This window comes from Stegostoma tigrinum, chromosome 9 (assembly GCF_030684315.1).
Source record: "Stegostoma tigrinum isolate sSteTig4 chromosome 9, sSteTig4.hap1, whole genome shotgun sequence".
Classification (NCBI taxonomy): domain Eukaryota; kingdom Metazoa; phylum Chordata; class Chondrichthyes; order Orectolobiformes; family Stegostomatidae; genus Stegostoma; species Stegostoma tigrinum.
This window is the reverse complement of record NC_081362.1, coordinates 54,528,712-54,543,110: the sequence shown is the minus strand read 5'-3', so window position 1 is coordinate 54,543,110 and position 14,399 is coordinate 54,528,712. Positions and strand designations below refer to the sequence as shown.

At 39.8% G+C, this 14,399-nt stretch overlaps 1 protein-coding gene across 2 annotated transcripts in view; it reads left to right on the top strand.

Annotated features, from left to right (window-relative positions):
• Positions 1-8,133, top strand: part of ints7 (integrator complex subunit 7) — a 66,225-nt gene extending 58,092 nt beyond the window's left edge. Inside the window, exons 18-21 of one of the 2 annotated variants that reach the window (XM_048536458.2) lie at positions 2,148-2,280; positions 3,645-3,743; positions 5,848-6,033; positions 6,613-8,133. In XM_048536458.2, coding sequence (XP_048392415.1) covers positions 2,148-2,280; positions 3,645-3,743; positions 5,848-6,033; positions 6,613-6,897 — 703 coding nt within the window. In that variant the 3' untranslated portion in view covers positions 6,898-8,133. The remainder of the gene's footprint in view (positions 1-2,147; positions 2,281-3,644; positions 3,744-5,847; positions 6,034-6,612) is intronic. The other variant, XM_048536459.2, reaches the window with a different exon arrangement.
• Positions 8,134-14,399: the final 6,266 nt, after the last annotated feature.

The window sequence follows — 14,399 nt, the reverse complement described above, 5'->3', positions numbered from 1 at the left end:
ATCTTGACTTAAAGTTGTCTTTATAATCTGAAAATTGTAGCTTTTAGTAAAACAGCTTTAAGTGTGTTTTTGGGTCCCATCTGAATCAATGTTAATGCCAGTGAGAACATGCCTCACCCTGAAAAATCATGTTTGGTGTAGCATTTCAGATTCTAATACTGCAGCAGTAGGTACTCCTGACTGAATTAGCCTACAAATTAAAATACGTTGCTAAATAAAGAAGAAATAAAACATGTAATTAAGATGCTCACACTAGGTAGGTGAAGTCAGATAGTCCAGGCTGCATCCAGCAGCTGAAAGTAATTGGTGCAGCTTATCATCTGAAGTCCTAGGGCTACCTGTAGAGACTAGTTTCTGTCATTAGATGGAGCCCAGGATTTCAGTCAAGTTCAAAACAGGTTCAATGCAGTGCTAACAATTAAAAGAAGAAGCCTATGGCCAAAGGTCAACGTTAAGTGAATTAATGTGAACGAGGGACTTGCTGTACATAATCGTCATGTGTAATGCAATATTCACTATAAGCAAGATGGATGTAGCCATAATATCACTTGAAGTTCAACACCATTTAAAGCAGAGCAGTTTACTTCATTGATGTCCCTGACACTCAATACATTTTGTATCTTATTACCAGAACACTTTGACTGCAATATGTAAAATCCATCTACACTGCAGAAACTTATCAAGCTTTGAAAACATTCTAGCCTCTATCTCTTCCATCAAGGATGAGAGCAACAGAGTCATGAGCATACAATTTGATTTATTACAACGACCACATAAGTTTAAGGAGAAGGGCCACCACCAACTTTCTGGTATCTGGGAATGGCACGAAATATGGCTCTCCTATTTTGCTCACATCCTTGGAATAAAATTGTAAACAGATTATAAATCCAGAATTATTTTTCAGTCATTGTATTCTGACAGATGATAAACTTGTGTACTTTCTGTGCAAACAGAGCTTCTGTAATGCTCAGGGAGCTGGTTCCAAATTCTACCCGGTATTAGCTTTTGCTGATCTGATATGGATATCTTGCGCAGTTGTAATTATAACAATTGAACCTTCCTTGGATTATTCTGCTCCAGACCATCCTAATTCACTGCCTGCTATGTAAATGTGTGAATCTCAGAAATTTGATTATACTTAATGTTGTAATATGTTACCTATTGAACCTTTTCCATTTGTTTGTACAGTGGTTTATTTCATATTTTTCATGTAGCATGCCTGGACACACCAGTATTAATGCTGTGAATTATTTCCTAAGTAGCAGAGGTACAATCCCACTCTTAACTAAAACTTCCTTTTCTAGTAACCATTAAAAAATGTCATCTCCTCTGTATCAGAGTATCTTGTATACCAGATACTCTGGGACTAATTCATTGAGATGAAGAGTTTTTTTTTGGCCAGGGTAATTTGTGGGCTTTTGTTCAACCAATATTTCCAATGAGTGAGCTACTAAACATTTGTGATGCTCTGTAACAAAACAAATTTATTGCATAGAATTTTCAATGAGATTGCTTTGCTTTGCATTAAATGAAATATAATGTCTCAGTTTTTCTGTTCTCTTACCCCTCTTTCTTTCTGTAAACCACACCCCTATCCCTCTCAGTCTGGGGGATGGTGTGAGAGTGATACATATTTGGAATTCTAATTCCATGTAAATATTAATTTCTTGATCAAAAATACAAAATTGTGGTAATTTATACATTTTTGTTATCTATATATAAGGCAGACCAATATTTGATGGTTTCTATTGGGAGGCAGTGCTACTGAATGCTTTAGGTTATCCTCAAAGTTATTTTTAATTTGTAATATATCCTTTTTTAACTTGGTGCACAAAGCACCTGATCTAGTTGATGCATTGACCTTAGCCATCATAAATCTATTTAGATCACGAGCTAGTTGCGTAGAGTGAATACTCTACAGAACAACAGTGAGTGCTGCTTTGTCAACCTTGGACTACATAATTCTGTCACTCTCCTGTGCTCCACACAAAATTATAGCCATTCCCATGAATTCTATCGTATGCATTGAAAGAAATGTACTGGATAAACTAAAGGGTATAATATGTATGAACTAACATGGCTTATATGTAAATGTATTATCGCTCAAAAGCTTTTAAGATGATTTGTTTTAATTGATTCTCTGGCAGTTTCCAAGAATATAGTTCTGGTGGGAATGTGTATGCTGAGAGCGAGTATGAAAGAAGCATGCTGTCTGTGTTTGCTCAGGTTCTTGAGGATGTTGAGGCCCTCAACAGAAAGTACCCTCCAGTTTCCTACTTGGTAAGTAACATAGGTTGCAACTGGTTTGATAATAAATGATGGCAGTTTTGTACCTTTAAATATTCAGCTCCTCAAATAATTCAAAATGTTTCATTTCTCTATTTATTATTGCCCTTCCTCTTTCCCCAGACACAGACAGAATTTTCTCAGCCTCTACCCTATCCAGTCCCTTAGTTTTACGCTTCAATTGGATCACCTTTTCTCTTAAACATCACAGAATGTAGGCTTACTGGACTGAATCTTTCCTCATTGGACATTCCCTGATCCAGAAATCCAATCCCTTGTCTCTTTGGCAAGTATGTCCTTTCTTTGGGAAAGAGATCAAAATTGCACACACTATTCCAGGTGTAGCTGCACCATGCCCTGTATAATTGAAGTAAGAGTTATTTGTTCCTCTTTCTAATTGTTTGTTCTATGTACATATTAACTTTGTGTAATTCATGTCATTAGATATTGTCATGCCATTAGCTTCCTCTAAACTCAAACATTTCTGAATCTCTCACCTTCAAAAACATTTTTTTCTCATTTTTCTTGTGAAAGTGAAATAACTTCATATTGCATCTGGCATTTTCCTGTCCATCTGCCTACTCTGACTATATATATTTGGAACCTCTTTGTATACTTGTCACAGCTTGATTTCCCATCTAGCTTTGTATCATGTGACTTCAGGTACTTAAAAATGAATATTATTTCTTTCTGTGTTGTGACCACTGTGTAACCTATTATTCTGGTGTCTTGGCTAACTATGTTCGTAGGTCTTTTTCATTCTGTTTGTTAAACTATCAATAATAAGACCATTTATTTAACTAAATAAAGGTTTGCTGTAATTTTTTGTTTAATATTAAAATAATTGACTTCAGGAAAAAGAAATTTAAAATTATTTTGAGAGTTTTGAAATTTTCACAGTAAACCATTGCCAAAACAGCCTAGATTTAACTTCATTACTAAAGCTACGTACAAAATAATTGATCTTTTGATTTTGTACATAGTCATCCAAGTTTAGTCTTCAAGTCAAGTGGAATTTTGGAGGCAGATATATAATTGAATGTAGGTTAGGGTGAGCTGAGCTGGGGCTGGGAGCAAGAAGGAGTTCTCAGCCGGTAAAGAATCGTGGAAAACTCGTCAAAACATTGGGGATCTAATTATATATTCAATTTTGTTTTCAAATGCCATACAAGTAATTATGTAGGTCAATAACCTTGTTTCATTATGTACATAGGGCCCAAGGGTCTGTACTGCGCTGTAATGTTCTATATTCTATATGTACTATAACAGTTACAAACCTGTACAATTAATGTCATGTCCAGTGTTTATTCTACCGCCGGTCAACTGTTTACTGATCTTCTCTTATAATTTGATTCTAGCACACCATGTGCCTTTGCCGAGCTATTATTTCCTTGCTGAAGGTCCCCTTATCATTTCAGAGATATTTCTTCCAAAAGCTTCAGTCTACCAGCATCAAGGTATGTCTTTAAAAATCTGTCTGATTTTGTTGTTCTTGGATTTTGCAATAGCATAATTCATTTTTCATTAATTTTTAAACCTTTTACATGAAAGCCAAAGGTAATTTGGACTTCAGTTTAGAAAGCTTTGCTTCCCTCATTCTTTATCTCTGTCAACGTCTACCCAGTTTCCATGCTGCCACTGAATTTCATCCATAACTTTATTGACCAGTCCAATGTCTTATCAGTATCCTCTTAACATAACTGGTTTTCAAGACTGCTTTAGTAAAACTTGCAAATTTGGACTTCAGTCCATTTGAGCTTGCAGGCAAGTCATTGATGTTAGCAATGAACATAAGCAGTTGCAATCAATACTGTGGGATGCCTCTTCAACACTCTGAGCTTTTTTTTGTCTTTGGGATGTTGGCATTGCTAGCTAGATGAGCACTTGTTGCACATCCCTAATTGCCTTCAAGAAAGTGATGGTGAGTTGCTTTCCTGAACTGATGCAGCCCTTGGGATGTCGGGACACTCACAGTGTCGTTGAGAAGAAAGTTCCAGGATTTTTATCCAGTGACAGTGTTATGTAACTTGGAAAGTAACTTGCAAATGCTAGTGTTCCCATGTATCTACTGCCCATCTACGTGGTGGAAATTGAAGGTTTGGAAGGTGCTAATAAAGAATGCTTAGAGAGTTGCTACAGTGCGTCATTGCATGTGGCACGTTGTTGTGCCCGCACTGGTGATGAAGTGAGTGAATGGTGAATTAATTATTTAGGGTGACAGTCAAGCGCTTTGTCTTGAATGGTGTTGCACTTTTGTGTTCTTGGAACCATGTGCAAGTGGAGAGTAATGCATTGTACTCCTGACTTGTGCTTTGTAGATGGTGGACAAATTTTAGGGAGATGGGAGGTGCAATCTAGAATTCCTAGCCTCTGATGTGGTCTTGTAACTGTAGTATTTCAATGGCTGGCCCAGTTCATTTTCTGATTAATGATAAGCACTCTATCCCAGTTGTTGATAATATGGGTTTCAGCACTGCTAATACCAAGGTGCAATGGTCCCATTCTCTGCTGTTGGATGTGATAAGAGACCGATGTTACATCTTTTATTCGCCCAAGCCTGAATGTTGTCCAGGTTTTGCTGCAAATGGAAGTGGACCACTTCAATATCTAAGGAGTTGAGAATGGTTCTGATCATTGTGCAGTCATTAGTGAAATGCCCATTCTGATTTCATGAAGAAGGAAAAGTTATCAATGAAACAGTTGAAGACCACTGGGTTGAGGACAATGCCTTGAGACTTCAACAACCACAATCATCTTCCGTTGTGCGAGCTATGACTACAGTCGATGAAAAGTTTATCCCTTTGATGCTGATTGGTTTTGCCAGAGGTACTTGATGGCGCATTGGGCCAAATGTGGCCTTGATGTCAAAGACGGCCATTCTCCCTCACCTTGTCCTGGCCTCAGCCCTTCCAACATTCTAACCAGTTTTACTCCAGTTTCCGACCCTTACCCTAATTCTGCGCCCCTTAATTTTCCTAGTGGACTCTTTTGATGTAGTTCATCAAAAACCTTTTGAAAGTTGATGTAAACCACATCAACTGCATTTGCCCCATAACCATCATAATGTCTTCAAAGAATCGTGTCAGTCTGATCATACATCGTTTTCCTTTCTGAAATCGTAATTTGCTGCTCCTGATTATATTGGTTTCTTATAGACATTTTACCTTTAATTAAAGGGTCCACATTTTCCCCACCATAGATATTCAACTGACTCAACTGTGCCCAATTCTGGCAGTCCTTATTGCTGAGATGAACAAAACAGCCCCTTCGTTCTGTACTGTATGCACTCTCCATGACTTCCCTGAAACAAATTCCCTTATGTGTATAGGTCTCATGTTAGCTGCTGTTCAGATTGCTGGTTGACACCGCATTCCATAGAACTATTATTTAACATTTCTGGTATGCCGAAGATCCCCCCCCCCCCCCCCCCCCCGCCAAATAACCTAACAAGGATCACTTTAGCAACCTCTCAGCTAACTGGAATAAGAAAAGTTGGTACTAGTGTTTAATTAATTTACATTTTCTTTAGGGTATTGACAATTTTCTGTAATACTTTTGCAGCTGGCACTGTCACCCTCTCCTCGCACTCCCACTGAGCCAATCACTGTACAGAATAACCAGCAACTGGCCCTGAAAGTAGAAGGTGTTATCCAGCATGGCTCAAAGCCTGGATTCTTTCGGAAAATTCAGGCAGTTTGCCTAAATGTTTCATCTTCATTGCAGACCAAGGGAGTACAGGATTATAAGGTAACTTCCTCTGTATAGTTTAAGAAGGGTTTTTTAATCCTCAACAGTATTGATAACCTAATATGTAACCACACTGAATTGTTAAAAATGATTGTTGATGCATGTTTGCAAGAACACATTTGTAATTGTGATTTCTAACTCATCTGTTGTACTTGTACATCATTAGGGTTAGCATGAAGGTGTTTGAGAATATAATGTCAGCCTAGTTTTCAATCTGTAATAATAACGAGTGTATTGTTTGGTAGTATGTTATATTGCCTCAGGCACAATTTGACACCTTATTTAATGTCTTCATGTGCGCCCTTAATCTGGTCTTTAAGTTTTCATGTCTTTATGAAAATGAAAATGTAAATGTAATTAATTCAAGGCAAAACACAAGCTATTACTATACCATGCAGCTGTAAATTGATGTCTTTGTCCATTTGTCACTTGATATTGTCATTTGATAGATTGTTAGCAATGTTCATTGCTTGGACTTTTTTTCAATAGTGGATGAATTAAGTTGTAACTTCAGTAGAATTGAGCTTTATAATGCTGACAAATGTGCATGAGTTTAAATTTCTCATGTCCATTTCTAAGGTACTGCCAGAGAATATGACGAATGAAATGGAGCAGCGGGTGGAGCCCCATAATGACTATTTCAGCACTCAGTTCCTGTTGTGTTTTGTTGCACTTGGGAACCACAGTGTTACTGTTGAAGCATCTGTTATTGATTCTAATGGCATCATTTGGAAAACAGGACCCAAAACCACTATTGCTATCAAATCCATGGAGGATCCATTCTCTCAGCAGTTACGCCTGCAGCAGCAACAGCAATCACAACAACAGTCACAGCTGCAAAGGAATGCACTCTGCAGATTTTAATGATGAATCACTTCAACTTGGGAAATGTGCTTTGTGAATATTTTGTAAGGTTTTTGGACTTGTATCTCTTAAATATTACATGACCAGCATAACACTCAGTGAAGAATATTAGGGATGTAATTATGCCTTCGAATTCCCTAATCTTGTATTAAACAGTTTGTACTCTGGATTAATGTGTTCTTTTTTGCAATCTTTAAGTTTCTACACCAGCCCTTTCTGCCTTGTCCATCATAATATAAACCAAAACTATTCCTGTCACTTCCAGCGCTGCTCTTTGGATTAGTGGCCCTTTCTGTTGAGCTAGATTGCACACTATTGTTCTCAACTCCCTACGTTATAAGAGTACACAGTGATTTAACTGGTTCTGTCAGAGCTGAGATTCTTAGTAAATCAGTTTTATTCTGCCTTCCAGAATCTATCTAGGAACATATTTTAAACTTATGTTTTTGATAAATTCTTTATCCATTGATGTTGATTTTGGAAGGTTTGTGAACTTGGATCAAGCAATAACTGAGTTATGTGTCAATCATGCAACAACATAAAATTTGGATCAACAAAATTAATGAATGTCACAAACCCAACAATTATTAAAAGAGCCTTTGCTTCTTATTCCTTAATTCTCTTAACAAGCAAAGATATATCAGTCTGTCTTGAAGATTTCAATTGGTTGAGCATCCCACTGAGCCTTTTGGAGAATAGAGCAGAATGTCCCAGGTATTCACTGCACTTTGTGTGAAAATGTGCTTCCTGATTTCACAATTATAAACTGAGTTGAAAGAGCCTGTCTCGACCAGTTCCAAGACCACTCTGGGTGCAAGTCTGATTTCACGAGTTTCGCAATTTATTAAGATTATCACAGTAGATACAAAAGAATGCTACTTAATAAGGCAATAAATTCAGTCAGTTCACAATGGAACACCAGTTTGTGACTCTCTACCTGAATGAGTGCTTGTTTCATTTTTGACCGAACTCTGACTTCTCTCCTCATTCTCCATGGCTGACTGCTAAAAATTGCTGCCATTTAATTCTTGCCAGCCACTTCTACTGTACATAGTTATTAATATTCCTGAGTTCTGATTTGCTTGCCAGTGCATGAGCAGCACATCTCTGGTTAGCTAGGTGATTTATGGCCAATTGGTTTCTTAAGGTGGTGGTCATCTTATTGAAACAATTTCTCATCTCCTGACTGGTTCCCTAAAATGTCAAGTCACTTTGAAAGGACAATATTATCTAGCTTAGCTTTTCAGAGAGATAGAAGTTGCATGCTTCAGGAAACAAACTTAGCATTGTACTGAATATGTATGCCGTAGGGTGTCATAGAAGAAATTGTTATATAGTTAATTTAAGACAAATTTAAAAGATAACATTGTACTGTTGGAAGAAACCCCTATTAAATGCACATCATAAAAACTAACGTAAAACTATTTACGGAATTCAATTCCCAAGTAATGCTTAGGTCTATATAATTTAAAAGAAAATCCCTGTTTTTAAGGAACTTTAAGTTTAAAAAATTAAACCAATTTAAAAAATAAAATTCTGTGGCTTCAAATATTTGTCATCCAAATTTGTCCGTAAGAAAGCAAGCCATAAAAGTAGATCTCCTCTGCCAGTCAGCTAATCTCAATTCTACAGGATTTGTGTACACAGACCCCAAATTCTGTTGCTCCTGTATAACTGTTCAGTTTTAGTGTAGTCAGCATTTATTACCAAATCTGATTTCTCTCAAAGATGCTGGTCAATTGTCGTGAAATTCTGCAGTCTGAATGAGTGAAGTGCTCTCAGTACTATGCACTCAATATGTGCTAGGATTTTGATGAACAGTGGTAATTCATTTCAAAAAAAGAAAGGTGAGTATCTTGGATGGTGGTTTATTCTTTTGGTAGGGTACTGTTCCCATGCACTTGTTTCCTTTGCCCTTCCAGCAAAGTCTTCAAAGAACCCTTGGCTATTTGCTGCACTGTACGTATTTACACCTGTGGTGGAGGGAATAATTATTCAAAGGAGTGCATAGACTTCTGGTCAATTGGGTGGTTTTGTCCTGGATGATATTGAGCCTTTTGGGAATTCCACAAATTCAGGTAAGTGAAAAATATCACATTACACTTCTGACTTGTGTCAAGCAGGTGATGGTGAAGCTCGGCAAATTCAGGAGGTGAGCATAGAGAAAAAGAAATCTTCCTTTGAATGAGGAAGCCAGTTTTAAAGAGATAATGGGAACTGCAGATGCTGGAGAATCCAAGATAACAAAGTGTGGAGCTGGATGAACGCAGCAGGCCAAGCAGCATCTCAGGAGCACAAAAGCTGATGTTTTGGACCTAGACCCTCCATGTTTTTAAATATATATGTTTGGTTTGCTGTAAATTATATAAGTGAAGAATTTCAGTTCTTACAAGTTTAAGCCTTATGCAGTTGTTCAGAATCTTTTTTAAAAAAGTCAAGACACTAGATCAGTCTTCTCCAGGCAATTTTTATGTGAAGGCCATTTCTTGCAGTCAAGTGATGAGTAACCTAAACTATCTACAGAATTTGCATTAAACAAATAAAAATTGTAGACAAATGCCTGTATTTCTGGATCCCACAGTTGACGATAGATTGAACACCTGAAATCTCCATCTGGATCTCTGTTACATGTTTTACATTAAAAAAATTTATTAAATATTATTTATCTTCACTTTCAAACTCATTTCAGTCTGTGACTTTCAGGAAATTATTGCAGTGGTTTGATATTGGAGACCTGTCTAAACTTACTTCTGTTCAACTTGATGTCCTGTGTCATGATTTTGACGCATACTTTGTTAAATTTTTACTATTATAAATATATTTTTGCTTAAAATGGACTTTGCAAAGAATGACAAGTTAGCATGGACCATGTGATTTTGGGTTCCACAGATTACTTAAAATGCTGTCATATTTTTTACTTCCAGCATTTGTTTTCTCACTAACTGAGGCTTCATGTGTCAAAAATAAAGGTTTCAGCATTTTAAAAAAAAAACTCACGAGTAATAATGCGTTTATTAATTGAGCTCTCAGTTTAATTCCTCAAGTCATTAATTGTCATTTTACTTGTTGGCCTTGGCCTCAGGAAAAGATTTGGACTAGGATTTAATATTTTTATCCAATTTCTGAAGCCTGAGCATTGTTCTGTCCCTAATTTTCCAGGGAAATATCTAAAAATGGAATATTCTTATTTAACTTCTGGCAGTTTATGCTGAAATGTTTTTCAAAATTATTTTGAGAAATGGTAAATGAGAAATGTGTTAGAAGTTTCAAACAGTTAATATTTTATGTTTTAGTTTTTCTAAACAACAATCTGAATTAGTAGCATAGACCCTGTCTGTATGTGTAGTTTCAGTTTTCTGTTTTATAGATTTTGTGAAGTTCAATAAAATATGTGTAACATTGACTTTCCATGGAAAGTGAATTCATTTGGAGTGAGTAGCCTTTAATTGCTATCCATGATTATCATTGATGTTCTATTCCCTTTCAGAAAAATATGTTTGTATTGTTGATGCTTGTGTATGTACCGTAGATTTGTTTTACCAGGTGTAAGCAAACTCGGTTGAATTTTGAATGCTGCAAAGAATTACCTGCATTTTGTTGATAACTAGCATGTTTGCATTTTCTTATTTTTGAGAGAAACGGATTGTTAGATGGATACAGCAATCACAGAACACTAAATTCAGTGCCAATAATGATCTTTTAGAAGATCACAAACTATCACAGTGACTTGGAATTCCTTTTACTATAGTCCAGCCGTACATCTCTTTATTGCTTAGAGATCCCAAAATCTGTCAGTAAATTAAACCTCATGTTCAGCTCCTCCCTTCATTTCCAGTCGTCGAAAACATGTGCCAAAACAAAGTTGCTGGAAAAGCTCAGCAGGTCTGGCAGCATCTGTTGAGGACAAAACAGAGTTAACGTTTCGGGTGTGGTGACCCTTCCTCAGAACCTTCCTTAGTAGAAAACATGTGTTTTGCTAAACCCTGTGATACCTGTCTGCAGTAATTGTAGATCAAAGGATTTTTCATATTGCCAAGGTCCAGCAGTCATACTGTCAAACATATTTCTGAGCACTTTACTAACCAAGGACCATTTCCCAGTGCAACCACAGACATTTGTAATTTCAATCAAAGGGAAGGATTGTGATCAAGTGTAGCTAGGTCCATTTCCCTCCACAATGCTATTAAATCAAATACCTAGATAAATGCAATTAATGCATTTGATATATAATGTATTGCCACTTGTATGACTTCACAGTGAATTTCAGAATCCTGTATTGTATCACTGAAGTCCTAGGAAAAGGCACAAAGCAGAATTGAATTTAAAAAACTGGGGCAGGGGGGTGGCGTTGGAATTTGTAGTGAAGTGGAAGTGTGGTTGTGTCCTACCCCTGAGCCAGGATTCCTGAGTTGAGGGCCCACTTATTCCAGTGGTATGTAATAATATCTATTATTAGGTTGATTAGATTTTTTAAAAAACGGAATATTCCTTATTAGCCATTAGAATGTGTAGCCTTGGTATGTCTAACATAATGAAAAATAATAGATCCTCTGTGTATATAATGACAATGCAGGTCTTTTGTAATATATATTAAAATAAATCTGCTTACCCTGCTCCTATTTCAAGCCTGTCCATTTTAAATCCAATTAGAATGGAAATTTCTCATGTGAAACATACCATATTTTAGTTGCACACTTGCACCAGACAATATGTTGCATAAAATGGTATGACAAAAATATTTTAAGAATTGCAGTTTAATATCTTCAAACCTGGACTTGGGTTAATTTTCTCAATTTACTCCTGCTAAGAGAGTAAGTATTTGTGCTGATGACAAGATTAAACCCATTCAGTAGAATCTTTCAAATCTAAATGAATGGAGCTCATGATATCTTGATATCTAGTACCAGCTGTATATTTGTTGGCATCTGCTCCGTTGGTTGAGTCTTGATGTGCAAACTTATTCAAATGCAAGAGCTACAGCAAATTGTGTCACTAATTAGAAATGAGAAAGCCTGATTGTACAATAACAATCATCATAATTTGCCATCTTGAACTGCTACAGTCCATTTGGTTTAGGTCCTTCATTTCTTTGGCAATTTATCAGGATTGAGGATGACTTGATTCCACTCTGGGCAGCGGGTGGGGGTAGTGGTGGTGTGAAGAGGTTGTTATGTGGTCACTGAATAGTCCAACCCTGGAGCCGAGGTAATAAAGTGTGCAGCTGGATGAACACAGCAGGCCAAGCAGCGTCTCAGGAGCACAAAAGCTGACGTTTTGGGCCTAGACCCTTCATCAGAGAGGGGGATGGGGAGAGGGTTCTGGAATAAATAGGGAGAGAGGGGGAGGCAGACCGAAGATGGAGAGAAAAGAAGATAGGTGGATAGGAGAGTATAGGTGGGGAGGTAGGGAGGGGATAGGTCAGTCCGGGGAAGATGGACAGGTCAAGGAGGTGGGATGAGGTTAGTAGGTAGGAAATGGAGGTGCAGCTTGAGGTGGGAGGAAGGGATGGGTGAGAGGAAGAACAGGTTAGGGAGGCAGAGACAGGCAGGGCTGGTTTTGGGATGCAGTGGGGGAAGGGGAAGAGCTGGGATGGTTGTGTGATGCAGTGGGGGGAGGGGATGAACTGGGCTGGTTTTGGGATGTGGTGGGGGAAGGGGAGATTTTGAAGCTGGTGAAGTCCACATTGATACCATTGGGCTGCAGTGTTCCCAAGCGGAATATGAGTTGCTGTTCCTGCAACCTTCAGGTGGCATCATTGTGGCACTGCAGGAGACCCATGATGGACATGTCATCGAAAGAATGGGAGGGGGAGTTGAAATGGTTTGCGACTGGGAGGTGCAGTTGTTTATTGCAAACCCAGCGGAGGTGTTCTGCGAAGCGGTCCCCAAGCCTCTACTTGGTTTCCACAATGTAGAGGAAGCCACACCGGGTACAATGGATACAGTATATCACATTGGCAGATGTGCAGGTGAACCTCTGCATAATATGGAAAGTCATCTGGGGCCTGGGATAGGGGTGAGGGAGGAGGTGTGGGGGCAAGTGTAGCACTTCCTGCGGTTGCAGGGGAAGGTGCCAGGTGTGGTGGGGTTGGAGGGCAGTGTGGAGCAAACAAGGGAGTCATGGAGAGAGTGGTCTCTCCGGAAAGCAGACAAGGGTGGGGATGGAAAAATGTCTTGGGTGGTGGGGTCGGATTGTAGATGGCGGAAGTGTCGGAGGATGATGCGTTGTATCCGGAGGTTGCTGGGGTGGTGTGTGAGAACAAGGGGGATCCTCTTTGGGCGGTTGTGGCAGGGGCAGGGTGTGAGGGATGTGTTGTGGGAAATGTGGGAGACATGGTCAAGGGCATTCTTGACCACTGTGGGGGGAATGTTGCGGTCCTTGAAGAACTTGGACATCTGAGATGTGCGGGAGTGGAATGCCTCATCCTTGGATCAGATGCGGCGGAGGTGGAGGAATTGGGAATGGGGATGGAATTTTTGCAGGAGGTTGGGTGGGAGGAGGCGTATTCTAGGTAGCTGTGGGAGTCGGTGGGCTTGAAATGGACATCAGTTACAAGCTGGTTGCCTGAGATGGAGACTGAGAGGTCCAGGAAGGTGAGGGATGTGTTGGAGGTGGTCCAGGTGAACTTGAGGTTGGGGTGGAAGGTGTTGGTGAAGTGGGTGAACTGTTCGAGCTCCTCTGGGGAGCAAGAGGCGGCGCCGATACAGTCATCAATGTACTGGAGGAAGAGGTGGGGTTTGGGGCCAGTGCAGGTACGGAAGAGGGACTGTTCCACATAACCTACAAAGAGGCAGGCATAGCTGGGGCCCATGCAGGTGCCCATTGGCCACCCCCTTTGTCTGTAGGAAGTGGAAGGAATCAAAAGAGAAGTTGTTGAGGGTGAGGACGAGTTCGGCTAGGCAGATGAGGGTGTTGGTGGAGGGGGTCTGGTCGGGCCTGCGGGACAGGAAGAAGCGGAGGGCCTTGAGGCCATCTGCATGCGGAATACAGGTGTATAGGGACTGGACGTCCATAGTGAAAATGTGGTGTTGGGGGGCCAGGGAATTGGAAATTCTGGAGGAGGTGGAGGGCGTGGGTGGTGCCACGGACGTAGGTAGGGAGTTCCTGGACCAAAGGGGAGAAAATGGAGTCCAGATAGGTGGAGATGAGTTCAGTGGGGCAGGAACGGGCTGAGACAATGGGTCGACCAGGGCAGGCAGGTTTGTGGATTTTGGGAAGGAGATAGAAACAGGCGGTGTGGGGTTGGGGAACAATGAGGTTGGAGGCTGTGGGTGGGAGGTCCCCTGAGGTGATGAGGTCATGAATGGTGTTGGAGATGATGGTTTGGTGCTTGGGGGTGGGGTCATGATCAAAGGGGTGGTAGGAGGAAGTGTCAGAGTGTTAGCGTTTGGCCTCGGTGATGTAGAGGTCAGTGCGCCATACTACTGCTGCGCCACCCTTGTCTGGGGGTTTGATGGTGAGGTTGGGGTTGGAACGGAGCCTGGAGCCACTGTCTGTGCCAG